The 20,216-nt window shown below is 33.9% G+C and overlaps 1 protein-coding gene across 1 annotated transcript; it reads right to left on the reverse strand.

Moving 5' to 3' along the window:
• Positions 1 to 2,938: 2,938 nt before the first annotated feature.
• Positions 2,939 to 13,615, reverse strand: LOC131943066 (uncharacterized). The gene is made up of 8 exons (XM_059303076.1): positions 13,504 to 13,615; positions 12,949 to 13,090; positions 12,355 to 12,484; positions 12,123 to 12,216; positions 6,358 to 6,483; positions 5,702 to 5,843; positions 3,174 to 3,303; positions 2,939 to 3,007 (listed from the first exon to the last, which is right to left on the reverse strand). The coding sequence occupies exons 1-8, from the start codon at positions 13,613 to 13,615 to the stop codon at positions 2,939 to 2,941; spliced, it is 945 nt and encodes a 314-aa protein (XP_059159059.1).
• Positions 13,616 to 20,216: the final 6,601 nt, after the last annotated feature.

The raw sequence follows: 20,216 nt of genomic DNA on the forward strand, positions 1-20,216 counted from the left end.
CTGAGATCATTTGTCCTGAGATCATTTGTCCGTGAGATATTTTGTCTGAGATATTTTGTCTGAGATCATTTGTCATGGAACCCTTTAAACATACTTAAATGCACCACTATTGATATAACGGAATGAAAATGGTGGGTTTTATATATTATGTAGTAAAGCAGTATTATAAATACTTAACATGTATTATTTATGAAAAACGCAATGAATATTATAAATGTTTAACATCAATACTCACTTTTTTTTTTTACTTTCACACTTCATTTCTTTTAGTTTTTTCACTGTGTCTTTATGCTTCAAATAGGTTTTATACTTCGGAGAGTTCGCAAAATGCTTTGCATTAACACCTGTTTTTGTCACTGCATTTATTTCAGCGTTATTGTTAAGGAGAATGTTAACAATTATTTTTATGTCTATTTTTCGGAGCTAACATTATATCAGTGTGAGCCGGACGTTTTCCCAAAAGACACTTGCCCGAATGCTGTTTTCCCGAAGGCCGATTTCCGGAATGGACACTTGCCCTAATGGGACAAATGCCCGAATGGATGCTTGCCCGAATGCGCCAAATGCCCGAATGGACACTTGCCTGAATGCGACAAATGCCCGAATGACCACTTGCCCAAATGCGACAAATGCCCGAATGACCACTTGCCAAAATGCGACAAATGCCCGAATGGACACTTGCCCGATTGCGACAAATGCCCGAATGACCACTTACCAGAATGCGACAAATGCCCGAATGACCACTTGCCAAAATGCGACAAATGCCCGAATGGACACTTACCCGATTGCGACTAATGCCCGAATGACCACTTACCAGAATGCGACAAATGCCCGAATGACCACTTACCCGAATGAGACAAATGCCCGAAATCACTTTAAAGTTGTCATCAGATTAGCACATGCATTACAAATTTGATAGAGAAATCTTTAACAGAAATGCATCTAATTAGAATTACAATATGAAATCACAAACCCAGAGACAGAAGATCTTGAATATGATTGTTTTAATCAGGAATGTAACTATAGAACCATAAACAAAAATTAAATCTGGCTAGTACAAAAGCATCCTTTAAATACATTTTATAAAACAAGTATAGCATTATGATTGTTTAGAATCATGGGTTTAGTTTTGAGAACAATCATATACAGTATCAAATAGTAAAATATAGACAATGAAGAACGTCATAAAAATGTTTAACAAAAAAACATGTTTTTTTTTTTTGTATTTCTGTAAACATGAGAATTCCAAACTTTTAAGCTATTCATAACATTCACAGTTCGCTTAACTTCCACCGATAGAAAATAACTGGAACTTTTAATTAAGTCATTCTAGAATAAGAATTATAGAAATTGAAATCGACCGTAAAAAGGAGCGGTAACTAATTAATTTTTGTAATGTTTGGTAAATGTTCGTTGTAACGGTTGGAGTGTCTTTCTAGATGTACAATGCTGCAGGGGATAAGGTAATCTTGTAGATATCTTCTAAGATGCTGGCCAAACCATTATATTTCACATACAAAACTGTTTTATTCAAGTAAACTTTGCTAATTAAAAACGTACATCAGAAATGTATTCATACTGGTACTAAGTAATTGACATGATACCTAATATTTTATTAATTGTTAACATGTCCTTTATAGACCTACTTTTTAATCGTCTAACCCTTCCTAATTCCTGTGAACGACATTATTTGACTTTGAAAAATTCTAAAAACCCTTCCTAATTCAGCTTATGTTTCCTTCTTGTAAATTTAGTTTTATTTTTATATACACACACTTTTCCATTTTATCAATATATTATTTCAATTTTATTATTTCGAGACGCAAACGGTTTAAAAAGAATTTCAATACATTAGAGATGGATTTCGTTTTCATAAAGAAGATAATGATATGACATAATCACCCGGGTTACTATTTTATAGAGTTGACGGTGTAGATTGTTTATGAGTAAAAAAAAGAATCCCTCCCACATGCAATTTTGTTTGAAAAAATGATTTTTATTTCTTATTGAGTACGTTTTATCCATATACAGTAAACCGGTTTCAATCTGCCTCAAATAAATACTGCCCTAAAAAATTCATAAATTTTTTAACGATTTGAATCTAGTTCTAACGCGTGCACGATATAAATTGTGCATAATTGTGTTTAATAATCCTCAGTTTATTATTGATCTAAAAAAATGTTGTTTCTATTTTTGATAAAGATTAAAATATAGATATTGAGTGTGTGAAGTTGTAGATTAATATCACAAAAGCTAGCAACTAGCTAATACATTATATGCAGTATATAAAATAAATAAATATGTGTAAGTAAAAAGGTAAAATGTTTTATTAATAAAAAGTTAAATTGTTCTTTAAATATTATAATTTGTTTTGATTATTTCATGTAGGCTGATTAATCAGTTTTGGCGCTGTAAACTCCAACCTGTTAAAATTTTAGGAAATTTAATTAACTTGAGAAAATATACACATAATTAATGTTTTCTTAAATTAATAACGATATTTAGTTTTATAACAACTATTATGTTTTTTTTATTTTTATTAAATTACATTTTTATAACGATTTCATCTTTACACACATATACATACATTTATCAACACACATAACTTACATCATTCTGCATTTACTTTGACAGTTAGAGCCTGTTTGGAATCAACCATTACATCTTCTTCATCGAATCGGAAGAACTCATTAAGCTGTAAAATACATATAACCACATAATAACCATATGGTAACTACATGATGACAACATGATGACCTTATTATGACCAGATTATGACCCGATGACAACCAATTGATGAACACACGGTTATCATACTATAAACTGATAATAAGAATAATACGTGATGATTATAATATGACTTCATGGGACAAACTAGGTGACTAAATGATTACCTCACAACGGTATGATTAGCTGATGACCATGTGATGACCACATATTAACCACTCAGTGAACACACATTAATCTGATCACTATTGCCCACATGTTGATCACATGTAAAACGATTCTATCAATATTTTAAAAGTTATGACATGCATAACTAATATACATACAGGTTTAGCTCCAACTGATACTTTTTCAAACAGCAGGTTTTTAAAACACAGTATAATACGTAAAACAGTTATCTAAATATTGCAATTTCAAATTTGAAAGATAACAACTTTTTGAATTACCTGTTTTTTGGATCTGAGGCCATACCGACACCATTTAGCAAACTGGACGCAGTTGTTGAAGACTAGCGCGTATTGCCAGTGTCCAATGCTATTCTGTGCTCGCTGTAGTACAATTTCAGTGTCAACAGCTCTTGAAAAGCAAAAGCAAAAATAAAAACATATTTTGACATCTGAATTACGTTCGGTATTTGTTGTTTTGCGTTAGTGAAGATTTTTAATAGATTTAGTATACAAAGTATAAAGGGAGTATTGTAATCGTGCTGAATAATTTGACACCTCTGTAATTTATCTTATACGGAACATAAACAATGTATTCTAATCGTGCGAAAAATCTAAATTGAGATTTTGACAAACTTTGAAGTTTTACATCCTTCCGGAACGGAAAAACTTGGTTTTTACAATTTTTTCCATGTCTGAGTGTGTCTTTTAACACGATCTTTTGAGTACCATTTCAGTTACGTTGATGCAATTTCAAATGTAACTGTTCATCACATTTGTGGTTATGCTTAATGAAAGTTTTTAACGATTTCTTGTAACCGAAATGGTATATACTCTTCTTACGGTTTCTCAAAAGCCAATAACTAGTGGAACCTTTAAGTTAAGTAGATGAAATTTCAAATTTAAATATACAATTGTATGCCCAGTATTCTATCAGTACCGGATGTGGCACTTTACCATATTTCCGTGTGAACAGTTTACATTGAGTACTGCTTCAGTTAGGTAAGATAAATTTCATGTATAAGTATAGTATAGGTTCTTACACTAGGATAATTTTCAATTTGTGAGTGACCTCCGATAACCGTGAGTGATAATAACTTTCCCGTTTTTTTTCAAAAAGCTATCACCTAATTTACTGAATGGTTCAAACTTTTTAAGTAGATAAAGAATCAATTGAAATGAAAGTTGACATAAAATATTTGACTTAATTAGATGTCAAATTAACTTTATAAAAAAAATTAGCAATGATTCCTTTATAAAGAACTAATTTTCCAAATTATTTTTAGACATATTGCGTGGGTTCATTTGGTGCGCAATTCTTTTTTAAGTATTAAATAACTAGGCATATTTACTAGTTTTGCTTTGGTTTTAAAATAAAGAAATTGAGAATTTGAATAATTGATTAATTGTTGATTGGCTGTTATGTGGAGTGCTTAGAGCCTAAGTTTAAAGAGTCTCAGTAATTTTATGTCATGCAAACATGGGTAGAGTATTCGCAGACTTATTACGCGCAAGGTTATTAGAACTGAAAAGGCTTCTTTAATAGTATAAATCAAAAATATATCAAATTCAGTTTGACGATTAATATTTGTGCAATTTCACTACAATACATAACTTAATTTATAACGAAATATCTATTTAAACGACTGCTATACTTTGTAATATTGTTTTAAATAGTATAAAAATTATTTTAAAAAATATTTAAATAAGTTACCACCCCTGTATAAGGACCAAATGACGTAGTTTTTGTTAACTTTTTCACAAGCAATTGTTTGTATAAGAAAATAGTGCATCTGGACAAATCCAACAAACGTAATGTGTTTTTCCGACGGGAATAAATTTTATTTGTTATTTCCAGTGTCGGTCTACGACCTCACAAAATATTAGAGGGGGGGGGGGGGGTTGTTCGTCAATTTATTTACATATATCTTATATAAGGAGAATTTCACTTGCGGTCATTTTTTAGCCCTCCTAGAGAGCTTTGAGTCTGATCAACAGTTTTTCCCATACGGCCTAGCCACATATAGAGGTGCATGCAAAGAATTAGCCAGATATACAGAGGGCAAGTACCCTAAAATGTGTGTTGAAATTACCCTGTGTCAAACCGCAATCAATTTTTTTAAAAATACTGTATATAGAGAATAATCGAATATCGCCCTGCTGGGGCGCCAACCCTGCAAATTTGAAATATTTTTCACAAATAGTCATACCTTCCAGAAATTTCATCCCGATGGAATTGAAAGGTGTAGTATTTCATAAAAGACAAAAATAGAAACATACACATGCATTGCTTTATATTTATATAAGTATATATATATATCTATATCTATATATATATATATATATATATATATATATATATATATATATATATATATATATATATATATATATATATATATATATTAGATCGTGTTTATCTCAAGTTTCGACAAAATATATCACATTTAAAGGTTCGATCAACTGCACCAAAACATTACCCACTTCTTTAGGAAGCACACTGGGTTGGCATGATGAATAACATATTGTATATTTATTTATTTTTCTAAATAGGTTATATTTTATAATAATTAACTAAGGTTGACTGTAATTTAAATTCTGTTTGTAGCAGAACCTAAGAAATATTTAACATAGTACAAATCAAGTGAGAAGAAAGAAACGTAATACGACAAGCATTTTAAAATTTAAAACAAATTATGAATATACCTATTTTGGCCGTCAACCGACGCTTAGCTGCGTATAAGAAGATTATTATATAAAGCTTTCATTCATAATACAATTGTAAACGTATTATTCTTAGCATAACTTACACCCAGTCATCATCCATGTCATTCCCATCATAAGCCTTGTCACCTTGTGCAACATGTAAGAAATGCTCACGTTTTATTTCAACTTTGTGTCTTTTTATATCATCACAGAATGATCCTTCCACGTGGATTACATTACTATCACCTACATTAAAAAAACAAAGAAAGAAAAAAATCATTAAATTTTTTTTATACCTAAGCCTACATATAAGTATAAAAATAAATATTACACTAAATGATAACTATACCAAATGAGCAACATTACATTTCAACTTGAAAGCGCACCACAAAAAAGTTTTCGACTTAAACATTTATAATTCTCATTTACGCAAAACAGTAATGAGGGATGAACTTTTAAAAAGAGCAACAGCCAAGTATTCATAATATTTAAACTGGTAAACTTTAACCATGCGTTTATAGTGGTATTGTTATACGGAGGATAAATATATTGGTTAAAACGCGAAGCCCGATTTTTTAACTTTTTGTTTCATACATTACATTTTTTTAATTGAATATGATTCAATAACAAGCAAACAAAGTAGCCACTTTTATCTTTTATTTTGTTAAATCCCCTACAATTTAATATGATCTTAATAAATGATCCTCATGAATGTACTAACCTTCATAATGTAGTCACTTTCGTAAACTTTTGTACTAACCTTCGTAAACAGCCCAATGAGTGTACAAACTCCTGTGGAATTTGACAAGATCTCCGGGTTTCAAAGATCTCAAAACATTCAAGTTGTGAGTCTGGTTTCTATCTGTAGCCATTCTGAATAGTCTTTCTAAAATTAACAGATGCACTACTTCATGAAAAGCAGAAGATATTACTTTAAAGCTATTATAAATACGTACCTACTTATTTTAAAAAAATAAACTAAACGAAACAGTAATTTAGGTTTTCAATAATAAAATGATAGAAGTTTGTATAGCAATTCAAAGAAAGTATAAATGGTTAAGTTTAGCAAAAATATTATTGTATGAGTACAAATCATCTATATATATAAAAAGCAATGTATGTCTGTGTGTCTGTGTGTTTGTTTGTCCTTTATGCATTACTACACCTCTCATCACATCGCCGTGAAACTTTGGGAAGTTGTTGAGAATATTCCTGGGGAGGTTTCTGCGAAAAAAAAAATGTCAAATTCGCAGGGGTGGCACCCCGGCAGGGCGCGATTTGTTTTTCTCTATATACGGTATATAAAAATAATAAAAGTGAATTGCAGTGACACCGTTCACACGATCGCCATGAAACGCTGGGAAGATGTTGAGAATACTCCTGGGGAGGTTTTTGCGAAAAAAACATTTTCAAATTCGCAGGGGTGGCGCCCCGGCAGGGCGCGATTTGTTTTTCTCTATATACCGTATATAAAAATAAAAGTCGATTTTGGTTTGGCATCGTTCATCCGATAGCCATGAGACTTTGGGGAGTTCATTATACCACTCTAGGAAAGGGTTCTGTAGAAAAATAATTTTTAATTTTGCAAGGGCGGCGCCACGGGAGGGTGCGATTTTTCTCACTATACGGGATATAAAAATAAAAGTTGAGTTTGGTGTGACACCGTTATCCGATAGCCATGAGACTTTGGGGCAGTTGATTGGGACACTCCAGGGAAGGTTTCTGCAAAAAAAAATCTTTTTTTTTTTTAATTTCTCAAGAGCGGCGCTACGGAATGGTGGGATTTTTCTCAATATACGGTATATAAAAATAAAAGTCGATTTTGGTTTTACACCATTTATCTGATCGCCATCAAACTTTGGGGAGTTGATTAGAACAATTCAGGGAAGGGTTCTGTAAAACAAATAATCATTTTTAAATTTCGCAAGGGCGGCGCCACGGGAGGCTGCGATTTTTCTCTATATACGGTTTATAAAGATAAAAGTCTATTTCGGTTTCACACCGTTGATCCGTGTACCATGAAACTTTGGGGAGATGATTAGATCACTCAATGGTAGGGTTCTGCAAAAAAATATTTTTTTAATATTGCAAGGGCGGCGCCCTCCGGGGGGGGGAGCGATTTTTTTTTCTCTATACACGGTATATAAAAAACACAACAGCAGTAAAACTACAACAGGCTTCTAAAAATAACTTTGTAACGCGAGGAAATCCTTCTGTACAGTTTCGTCAACTTGCGAAAGATGAAAAAATAACTTTTTGAATATGAGGAGCCTACTGTAGAGTTTCGTCACTTTGCGAATGATGCAATAAGCATCTATTATTAGACGATCCAGTCAGAAATTGAGATCGAGCATCTAATAATAGACCATTAGTAAAGCTAGCATATTGCATCAGTCACACTGATGTGTTAACCCTTTATCTACTGACGGTACTTATAAGTACCACTTTAATTAAGTGCCTGTATTATATTAAATTACATACGAATTTTAAAAATTATTGATGTATTTTATAGTATTATCTCCCCCGAGTCGCCGGTAGTCGGAGGTATCAATGTTTTTAAAAAAATTAATGGTGTGGCGCTTTTTCAATGTCTTGCTATATCGGTAGTTCACAATTTTTCTGTACATTTCTCACACCCGTTCCTGATTTCCTTTTGTTTTACCTTATTTTTCAAGTTTTCAACCCCAAATATTTTTTATTGGCACCTTCAATAGTCAGGCAAACGCGTTTAACTTCTAGTTATACAATTTTAATCAAATTGTCTTTATATTAGATCGATGTTTACAAGTGGACTTATAAGTACCGTCAGGGCACACGGTCATTTTTTTTAGGATTTTTAGAAAATTGCAGATTTGTTAGGTGGAGTTACATAAATATTGTCTTGATAATTACTTATCGAAATGTACTCAAAAAATGATATTTACACATTTATAAGAAGGTTTGCATATGGTTTACCTAAGAAATATTGTAATTACATGTTCATTTCTAGTAGTAAATAAACCGGGAGTGATCTCCCCTAAACTTTCTCGAATATTCTTATATAAAACAACAGGGGATGGGAACTCGGGCTATTGACATGATTTTTAATCCATTTTAAATACTTAAAGTTTTAAAAATAGATTAAAATCTCGTAGACAAAATAATTGCACGCCAAGTGAACTAGTGAACGACAAATAAAAAAGTGTACAATAGCGCGCAATATTATTAGTACTTTAAAAATTTACATTAGTTTTTTGAGAAATCGGAAGTAGCGTAAATTACTACTTCCGGTCAACGGAAATTACTCAAAATTTAACAGAAGGTAGAGAATTAGATCTTTTACTTACATGTGAAATTTCATTTATCTATCTGAAATAGTACTCAAGTTATAGGCTCTTGAAAAATTCAAAGTAGGAAAAGTACCACTTCCGGTTATCGGAAATCGCTCAAAAGTTGATACGGATCTACGATTTTGATAAAATACTTATATATGAAATTTCATCAACCTAGCTATAACGGTACTCAAGTAATCGTGTTTACACACGGACACACACACAGACACACAGACATACGGACAGAATTGCAAAGCCCAGTTTTTCAGACTGGATTACGCATAAAACCTCTTAATTTTGATACATCTGGATTGATAATTTTTGCCCGATTAAAATAAGTCCTCTATACTTCGGATGTGATGAAGGACTGAGGTGTAATACGGTGAAAATTGTTAAAATTTCAAGTGATTTTTGTGCACGATTACAATACTTTCTCTATACTTCGTATATACGAGAAAGTAAAAAATAACAAGAATAAAGGTATCAGTTGCAGGCTCGTTTATAAGGTTTAGTATACTTCATTTGTATACCAAAGCCTAGTTCAGGTTGTAAGATTTAATTTGTTAGTTATATTTACTGCAATGAACTGTCTTGCCTACAACAACTAGCATTTACATAATGTATACCTGTAGACTAGTAATAGTCCATACTTCTGCATATAGTATAGATCTATAAGGTAAATTTAAATCAGTAAGCAGAAAAGAGTAATCCACTACTTCTTCCAAAACACATTGAGCTCACTTCTATTTATGAACTTTGCACTGTAGTGTAGACTTGTCATAACATTATAGTAGGCTACAATTATATTAGTATTTCTAGTAGTTGTGTGCTGAATGACTAGGCTTTTGTTTGTTTATGCGGCTCATTGTACTAGTTATTGGAAGCTTCCAGCAAAAGCATATTCATTCCGGCAACCGTTGCAACACTAGAAAGACCACAGACAAGATTGAGGGAGCATGACATGTCGACTACTTTTGCTGTGTTTGAGGTCTAAGATGTGTTCCGATAGAAAATCCAGTAAAAATCGTACTCAAAATATACTTTTGTGCTGTATTTATGTGTGAAAATTACAAAAAAGTGATTGTTATAATGATTGCCATGTTATTAGTTAATAAATTGTATCGTTTGTTCCTGTTTTGTAAAAAAAATTTTTTTGAAAAAAAATGTCCTAGTTTACTGACGGTACTTATAAGTACCAATATCTGTTTGGGCCATTAAAAATTTATGAAACGAAATTTCCTTCGATATATGCTTTGAATGTGCCAAAAGCAATATAGTAACACATTGTTTAAGTAAAAATCTCATTCAGAACATAATTCCGTAAATAAAGGGTTAAAACACGTCAAATAATTTGTTTACGTGTTTAAAAAAAATCCTGTTCATTTGTTTCAATTTAGCGAATGACAAAATCTGCATCACTATTAACAGGAGGCTATTTGGCACGATGGCGCCTGTTAGTTTTAGGGAGACAGGGGTCGTACGCCGCGCCTATGCGGTAGTTTAATCGGGAGGTGGAGGCCCTGAGAGTGCCCCTCTACGTCTCTGACACATGGGCCGTCACCGAAGTGTGTTCTACCATATTATTTCGGTGAGTGATTAATGTACACTCAATGTTTTCATGCTGTAGTGTAGGTAAACCCGTGTCCCGATATTTATGATCCAAGCGGAGGCTTTGTTTACATTTAAATAACTCATTTTTAGAAAAGACGTCGCGCGTTTAAAAACAAATGATTGGTAATGCATTGGTGATATCCTTCTAATATATTTCGTCAAACTTTCTTCTATCCCCGCGGCAACGCGCGGGGGTCGGGTACGCTAGTATTATATAAATATAGAGTAGAATAAATATGTTCTTTGGTCGTCATTTAAAATATATGTATATATAAAGCAGTTGTAACAATACGACTACATTTGTTTTAAATGCACTTCGTTCTTAATTTTGGTGTTGGAAGGGATCCCCTCCAAGTATCCGTGTCAACTGGTTATGCGCCATTGAGGCCAATAACTATTTTCTGTAGCCTTGTCTACCCTTGGCGTTGAAATATCACTTTCTGTTTATATTGCTATTTCAGTTACAAAACGCCTGCCTCCACCCCCTCTACACGTTTAGGTCATTGACTCCGATTTAAACCTGATTTCATTTTGGATTTGCTTCCATAGCTATTGTCAAGAACAAACTACAAAGCAGAAGTTGTTTGATTTTGGAGCTGTCTCTCCTAGAAGAGTGGCTGTCCCCAGCTAACGAGCCTCATCTGCCCTAGGTATCATTTTCAACATTCGAGTTTTAACACTATTTTTATCCTTAAATCAGTAACGCCCTTTGCGTTATCCTCTTCCCATAGTTTAATTAAACGTTTTTCTAACATTTTTTCGTAAAGATATTTTTATGTGTTACATGTGAAGTCATTTTGCTAGTGATAGTTTTTGTGATTCTTTTATATATTCTGGAGAACATGCTTGTCACAACCATAAGCACTTCTCCCGTTGCATAACTAAAGTTGTGTTTCAACATCCAAATATGCCTTTTTCTGTCTTTAAATAAAATTGTGTTTATACATTTAATGCATCCAACATATTATTATCAACAAAAGCCTGTATTATTAAGTTCTCAATTATATTCTAAAGATACTGATCTCATAGCTTCGACAAATATGTAGGGAGAGAGAAAGAGAAAGAGAAAGAGAGAGAAGAAAAGGGTACAGTTGCGTTTGTGTATTAGGATTTTCTATGCATTCAAATGCTTATTATGTTTAAAGTTTTTATATGTTTTTTTCACTTTTATTAAGTTATTCCTTCGTAATGAAGTTGTACATATTTAGTCTATCACTAAATATTCTTGCTTTAACACCCGACCAGTAGCTTACAACCTCTAAACTAATTAATATATGCACCTTCTAAGCAGTTTAGTTCGTCGATTAGCTTCTCATGTAATCGCTAATAATTAATCTTGTTATTCCCCCTTTATTATTGGATTTAGGATCTTTTGATTAAATTTTAATGAGTAAACTCATTAAACTCAAAAACCAGTTGATATTTTTGCGTTGTTATTTAATTAAATGTATATAAAAATTAAGTTTGAAACGCATTAGAAGTGGTTCAAACTGAATTACACGCTTTGCCACGGACCCACAAAAAAGCAAACTAACAAACAAACAAACAGACGTTGTGATCTAAATTAAAGCTTATAAAAACTATGAAAAGGAAATGTACAAACTGGATTCATTGTGCATTTCTACTTTTAACAACGTTTTCAATTCAACAGTAAGCACGATCAAAGCTTCTTCCATGAATTGGAAAACCTCATTAACCTGTATGTGTACAAAGGAAAACGAAATTATTGATTTGAATTTTCTGCATTTTTTTTTTCATTTAGATTTCATTAAAAGCTTGAAAAAAGAAAAACAGTATTTGTATATAAAGTAGTATATAATACAACCATTGATTACCTGTTCACTCGACTTTCTACCATACCGGCACCATTTAGCAAAATGTTCACAGTTGTTAAACAGCAAATCGTATCGCATTTGTCCAATGTTGGCCTTAGCACGACGTATAATGTCAGCAGTCTTAAGCGGTCTAAATATAAAATAAATTCATTTTGTAACACAAAAATGTTGAAAGGGTTTAATATGTATAAATTTTACCCCCTCCCCCCCCCCCTCTCCCCGCAAACATATTTTGTTAAAGAAACTGGTGGTTATCTTCGAAAGATGCACATCTTCATAAATTACTATATAATTGTATTTTCAAATCGAAAACCATAGTTAAATTAAATTTGATTTGAATAGGTTATAAACTTTCTTTGTATTGAAAACAACAAACATTTTAAATTTATTTATGAAGGTTTTAATTAAATTTATCACCTTATGTTTCGTGGCTTGCTTAATGGTCTTCATGTAACTAATAAACATTCAATCCCCAGACTATTTAGTCCTGTTTATAAATATCTTGGACGTTTTAAAGTTCTGACAATACCCTTCCTTTAAGAAATATGTTGTTAAGAATATAATGCTAAAGTATTGAATGACTTGTACACTTACTCCCATTCTTTATCCATATCATTGCCACTGTAAGCTTTGTCACGATCGCAAACTGTATAGAAGTCTTCTCGTTTAATTTCAGCTTTGTGTTTTAGCACAGACTCCTCGAATACGCCTGCCACGTGGATCATGGAGTTATTACCTGGTTTAAACAAAATCAAATGAAAACACGATAAATGATTTAGTAGCCTGCGCTAGAATAAAATTAGATAAATGGTGTTTTATATGTCTCCTATCCAAAAATGTTTTCACCTCATATATTTTTCATATTCAATCATCAACAACATTTTTTTAATTGGTCTAGATCAGGGGTCTCCAAACTTTTCAGTCCAAGGGCCGCATTAACTATCAAATTTCAGTTTGGGGGCCAGTTTCTTCCAGGCATGTCTTTGATTTGTCTGACAAAGTTTCTCGGCCATCAACAACAAACGTTTTTCTGTGGACAAAAAGATCTCCTCGGGTCGGATGAGAGGACCTCGCGGGCCACATCCGGCCCGCGGGCCGTAGTTTGGAGACCCCTGTTCTAGATATACAATTGTGAATAAACTATCTTACCTTCATATACACCCCAATGTGTGTACCATCCTCTTGGAAACTTGACCAGGTCACCCGGCATTAATTTTTTCAAAAGTTCTTGGTTGTGATTTCTGACCGGATCAGTCGTCATTTCCTGAAAACTTTTTAAATATTAAATATAATTATAAATACAAATTCAGTATCAAATGTTTCACAAATTGTTTCCTTCCAATAGTTGACCATAATACATTAATTTTCGCGTTCCTTTTATGATTTTTTGCTTCGCTGCGGGAGAAGATGTAAGCCTTTTTTACCCGAAGAAAGATGTTTTAAACTTAACGGGTAATTCAAGCCCCGATAACAATATAATGTAACATAAACTTTATATAGAACTGATTCGTTCCTTTATATCATCATAAATCAAACAACGAAGTTACTCAATGTCAAAGTTTACGTTACACATTTGCAATATCACAAATATCTGTGTGCTTAAATTATTTTGGCGCTACCCAGCCACTGCACCCCATTTCCAGGTGTATATATTTTCGACAATAGAAACAGCAAGCAGAAAGCATATTACTCAATATGTATTTTTGACTGTTTTAGACCATATTGTATTTTTGTTAGATACTTTTTCTAAGGTACGCGGACCTTTGACCACAGGTTCTTTGACCATACGGGGTTTGACTCTCAGGAAACATTTATGAAATTGTATTAATTGTATCTTAAGTTTAAATCAAATAACAGTTTATAATCTCTATTTTAAAATCTATATATTATGGTTAACCCCGTCTGTGGTCAAAGCCCCGCTGTGGTCAAACCCCCTCTGGTCAAAGCCCCGCTGTGGTCAAACCCCCTATGGTCAAACCCCCCCATGGTCAAAGTACCTGTGGTCAAAGCACCTAGGACCTTTTCTTAAGACTTTAGAGCAAGCCGTTTAATAGACTGTTTCGAAACGCAACTTATGAACGTTGACGTTCGCCATGATATTAATACTTGTTTACTACATAACATTCTCAAATTTATATTATTAAAAAGTAAATGTAAATACATTTTAATTTATATAGATATTATTAAATAAATATTTAAATAAAAATAAAAACACTTGCGTTAATGGTTTAGGGTAGTACGTCGTAGTCATATGGTAATGTTAATTGCTTCACTAACGATTGCAGGATACGACAGCAGAATGCGTGCTTCGAATGCCTCGCTAGATACTTTTATACCTCTACATTTTTTAATGCAATGAGACCGATACGAATGCGCATGCGCAAGTTATAGCTGACTCCTAGTGTCACCAATAGTAGAAGTTATATTCAAAGATAGACCTTATCCATTCTGTTCTATTCCCAAAATTAAGTATATTACCTAGCTTCGCTTTTTTTTAAACAATTGAGAATTTGAATGTTTAATGTATTGGTGATTGGCTGTTATGTGAAGTGCTTACCTAAGTTTAAACAGTAATTTCATTTTAGTGTAAAGCCTGTAGAATATATTCTCAAAGTTATAATTCGCAAGGTAATTAAACCCTCAGAGGCACCCTTAATAGTATAAACTCAAATATTATTTTTTCATTAACTTTTATAGTTAATATCTACAATTTAATTAGGTTACGTATATTACTGTATTACGGACTTAAGTTAATGCTATAGTTTGTCGTTATTTGTCTTTCTTGAAAATAGTATAAAATTAATTGAAATGCAATTAATTATTTCTTTAGAAAGCTACCTCCCTTCTAAATAAACCAAATGACTTAGTCTTTGTTTACTTTCAATTTTCACAAAAATATGTTATGCTTAAGAAAATATTGCCTCTGGACTAATCTAACGGCCCTTAGTGAGTTTTTCGACGGGCATAACTTTTTTGTTGTCATCCAGGGTCGGTCAATGACCTTATAAAATATCAGCTTGGGGTCTTTCGGTAATTTTTTTTTCCGGTATATTGCTCAAATAAAGATAATTTCCCTAGCCATTTATCGAGATGCATGCAAATATTGTTTATCACGTAAATCACAAAGATTATATAGGGATATACGACTCGTCAGATGTAACCGCTTAACCTATGTTTCCTAGATATGGCATCTATGGGAGATTTTCAACGACCTCATAAAATATCAATGCGGGTCTTCCGGCAATTGGTTGTTTCGATATATCGCTCATATTAGGAGAATTTCACGTGGCCACTTTTTAGCCCTCGCACAGCGAGTTTTTCCTAATGGCCCATTTATGTACCCGTAAATGAAAAAAAATGAGCCAAATGTACAAAGTCCAGGTACCATAAAAAATGTTTTGAAAATAGTCATCGTTTTCTTTAAATTAACAATGATTATATAGGGAATTCGGAATGGTCATTTTTAAAGACCCCCCGAAGTTTTCCAGAATATAACGCCTATTTTATAGTGACCACCTCAGGTTGTTCTAAGTCCTTAAGAGTTAGGGTAGGGTTTGTATGTCTAAATATGTGTATTTATTTTACTTTTACAAAAACAGTACTAAGTTTATTTTACTTTTACAAAAACAGTACTAAGTTTATATAAGGAAATATGGCCTCTGGTCAGTTGAAACAGTGTTTCGGATTTTTCCGATAGTAGCACCGTTTTTTGATTTTGTGTAAGAGACTTAATTTACGTGAATAGGCTCTAATATTATGTTTAATTAATTTGTTATCCTAAATTAGCCAATTCTCCATAACTAACACACACACACACACACACACACACATATATATATATATATATATATATATATATATATATATATATATATATATATATATATATATATATATATATATATATATAATGCATTACTACTAAACGGTTGATAAGTGAAGAAGTGTATAAGTCCGGTTGTTTAAATTAGAATCCGGCTGCCTCCTACACATTTCTAACATAACTTAGGCGTTGAACCATTGCCGGCTTACTAAAAATAAAAAATAAAAATAAAATGAAGGTAGTGTAAATAGTTATTGCAGTTACATTCCATTGACAATTATTTACGTGACATAAAAAATGAATTGCAACATATCATGAATTTCAAAACATATGTAACTTCAGTCAAGTGTAGACGTTTCTTATTTGACACTATTTTAAAATGTAAGATCGCACACGAAGCCGGATATGTATAGTGATGCGTAGCTTTCTCACACATTCCGAACTAACGTCGTGTTAGAATGTGTTGCAACAGCGTTATTTATTTATTTATTTACAATGAACATTTTTATGTCAAATTAAATGTCAACGTCGACCTCAATGAAGGTCACTGTCATTGTCGATTTCTCGTCTAGATCTAAGTCAGTTTCTAGGTCTAGGTCTAGGTCTAGGTCTAGGTCTAGGTCTGGGTCTAGATCTAGTTCTAGTTCTAGTTCTAGTTCTAGGTGTAGGTGTAGGTGTAGGTGTAGGTGTAGGTGTAGGTGTAGGTGTAGGTGTAGGTGTAGGTGTAGGTGTAGGTGTAGGTGTAGGTGTAGGTGTAGGTGTAGGTGTAGGTGTAGGTGTAGGTGTAGGTGTAGGTGTAGGCGTAGGCGTAGGCGTAGGCGTAGGCGTAGGCGTAGGCGTAGGCGTAGGCGTAGGCGTAGGCGTAGGCGTAGGCGTAGGCGTAGGCGTAGGCGTAAGCGCAGGCGTAGGCGCAGGCGTAGGCGTAGGCGTAGGCGTAGGCGTAGGCGTAGGCGTAGGTGTAGGCGTAGGCGTAGGTGTAGGTGTAGGTGTAGGTGTAGGTGTAGGCGTAGGCGTAGGCGTAGGCGTAGGCGTAGGCGTAGGTGTAGGTGTAGGTGTAGGTGTAGGTGTAGGTGTAGGTGTAGGTCCAGGTCCAGGACGTTGTCGTTGTCGTTGTCGTTGTCGATGTCGTTGTCGTTGTCGTTATCGTTGTCGTTGTCGTTCACGTTCACGTTCACGTTCACGTTCACGTTCACGTTCACGTTCACGTTCACGTTCACGTTCACGTTCACGTTCACGTTCACGTAAACGTCCACGTTCACGTTCACGTTCACGTTCACGTTCACGTTCACATTTACGCTAGTTATTCAAAACTTTCAAGTTTTCAACCGCCTTGATATTTTAATGTGTGTTGTATGCATTCCAGGTATGCATTGGTTGTCCTCAGTTAGGGTGTCGTAGAATACAACTTGGCCTCGATCGCGTTCCAATTTTTTTTCCTACCGCTCTAAAATGAATATAGAAAACATACAGCTCATTTTCGAGGCACTGGCACTAGAACACGTCACGTGCAATTAGAACACATGCTTAAGTATCAGTACTTCTGAACTCCTTTGCAGGACGCTGAATCGTCAGGAACTCCCTGTTTCATTTTTATCAGGTGATTGTGATAGTAGTGATTGTATATTTTTAAGCCAGCAGTATAGTAATACAATATGTTCTTAAAATTACATTAATGTCCAAACAGGTATTTTCTTCTGATACTTTTAACTCGCGGAAATTCCGCTAGCATAAATTTGAAAAAAAGCCCCACCATATTCTCCTATTTCTATGTATTGAGTAATGTCTGTCTTTGAGAAAGTAACTCTAACTATAGACTAAATTAAATACAGCAAACAGAAACAAAAAAAAAACAATTCTAATATAGCTTGCTCTGTTTATTTCTAAGTCCACTGTTTTAATAAAGTTTTAGAGAAGCAACTTTTTAAAAGTGTGTAAATAATGATAAAAGCATAATTTTAATGGACATATTTTAATTAAAAAGAAATAAACAATTTTAACAATAATTAAAATACGAATTAATACAGTAGTTACACATCGATATAATGTCATATATATAGGTGATTTTATCATAGAAACATATCTTTCCCTATGAAATTTTTTGTGTCTATCTTTTATGCGAACAATTGCATCTAGCAATATATCAATAAGGAACGGTTATTAACAGTGCTCTATATTACGATAGCAGCTTAATAAGGCGGTGCGGACAGTACCGAGTCACAACATTAATAAAGGTACTCAAACAACCAGACTGGCACGGACTGACTGGTAGCTCCCCTCAAACCTATGACCGCGCCGGACATCCTCAGGTGTTTGGACTCTAAGTCAACACCTGCTGTTATTCATTAGGCGATCCTGCAAGGCATCTATATATAGGTTCCCAGAAAGAACCGCAACGGAAAAAAGCGCAACGGAAAAAAGCAGCCCTAACAGTCATGTATAAATGTGTCATCTAGTCCATATGGTCTTTGTGCTAAATTTCTCTTTTGCACATTTTTCGTTGTTTTTTCTGGTTGCGCATTTTTCTGTTTCTGTTTGCGCTTTTTTCCGTTTGCGCTTTTTTCTGTGTGCGCTTTTTTCTGTTTGCGCTTTTTTCCGTTTGCGCTTTTTTCTGTTTGCGCTTTTTTCTGTGTGCGCTTTTTTCTGTTTGCGCTTTTTTCCGTTTGCGCTTTTTTCTGTTTGCGCTTTTTTCCGTTTGCGCTTTTTTCCGTTTGCGCTTTTTTCCGTGTGCGCTTTTTTCTGTTTGCGCTTTTTTCCGTTTGCGCTTTTTTCTCTTTGCGCTTTTTTCCGTTTGCGCTTTTTTCTGTTTGCGCTTTTTTTCTGTGTGCGCTTTTTTCTCTTTGCGCTTTTTTCTGTTTGCGCTTTTTTCTCTTTGCGCTTTTTTCCGTGTGCGCTTTTTTCTCTTTGCGCTTTTTTCCGTTTGCGCTTTTTTCTGTTTGCGCTTTTTTCTGTGTGCGCTTTTTTCTCTTTGCGCTTTTTTCCGTTTGCGCTTTTTTCTCTTTGCGCTTTTTTCTGTTTGCGCTTTTTTCTCTTTGCGCTTATTTCCGTTGCGCTTTTTGATTTGCGCTTTTTTCCGTTGCGCTTTTTTCCGTTGCGGTTCTTTCCGGCCACCCTATATATATAACGAGCCGACCCGCGGCATATCATACTCCGCTATTTAGTTGTTTTTTCTACTTTTCAGTTATTCATAATTTGTGAATTCGACACTACCAACGCTGCCACTGAAAATATTTCTTTAAAACACTATAAGTAGCTCGGTAAGGACGATAACCCCCCCCCCCCTTTCACCCCCACCCCTCCGTTAAAGTAAACTCCACTTAATTACCCCCCCCCCCCCCCCTACGTTTAAAATCGTTTCAAACTAAATTATCTGCCCCTAATAGTCTTCACTAAACCCGGCTGTTTGTAATCATATTTATTACATGCGATCCAAGACATAGGGACGACTAATTCAAGCGACGTGGTGTGTGTTTGTGTCTTACTCGTAAAGAAAAAAAATATGCAACAAAAATCTACCAAGCAGCCTCAGTGTTTGCTTATATTCAAACCGTTGTTAGTGTACGCTCCCAAAATTCACACCCACATTAGTCTACTTTCTCGAAAAAAACTGCTTTTTTTATTTTCTCTTATACAGTGTATGAGGCAGTATTGTAATCGTGCACAAAAATCCCATGAAATTTTGACAGTTTTCACTGTTTTACACCTCAGTACTTCATCATACACTGAGTATAGGAGACTAATTTTAGTATTCTAAATCCACTTTATCCATCTTCTGGCGTCTGACGAATAATCGAGTCGAGCTTTCTGTCTGTGTGTCTCTGTGTGTGTCCGTGAACACGATGCATTGAGTACAGTTACATGATAGGTTTATAAAATTTCATGCATAAGTAAACCTATTACATCAAATTAGTTAGTTTTCTGTCAAATTTTGAATAATTTTCGGTGATCGGAAATATTTTTGCTCTACTTTCGATTTTTCAAAAACGCATTATAAACACATTGTTAGCTGTTTTTTAGTTTTTAAAAAATTGATTAAAAAATC

Source organism: Physella acuta, unplaced genomic scaffold (assembly GCF_028476545.2).
Source record: "Physella acuta isolate Inbredline_101_S28 unplaced genomic scaffold, ASM2847654v3 ptg000440l, whole genome shotgun sequence".
NCBI lineage: Eukaryota > Metazoa > Mollusca > Gastropoda > Physidae > Physella > Physella acuta.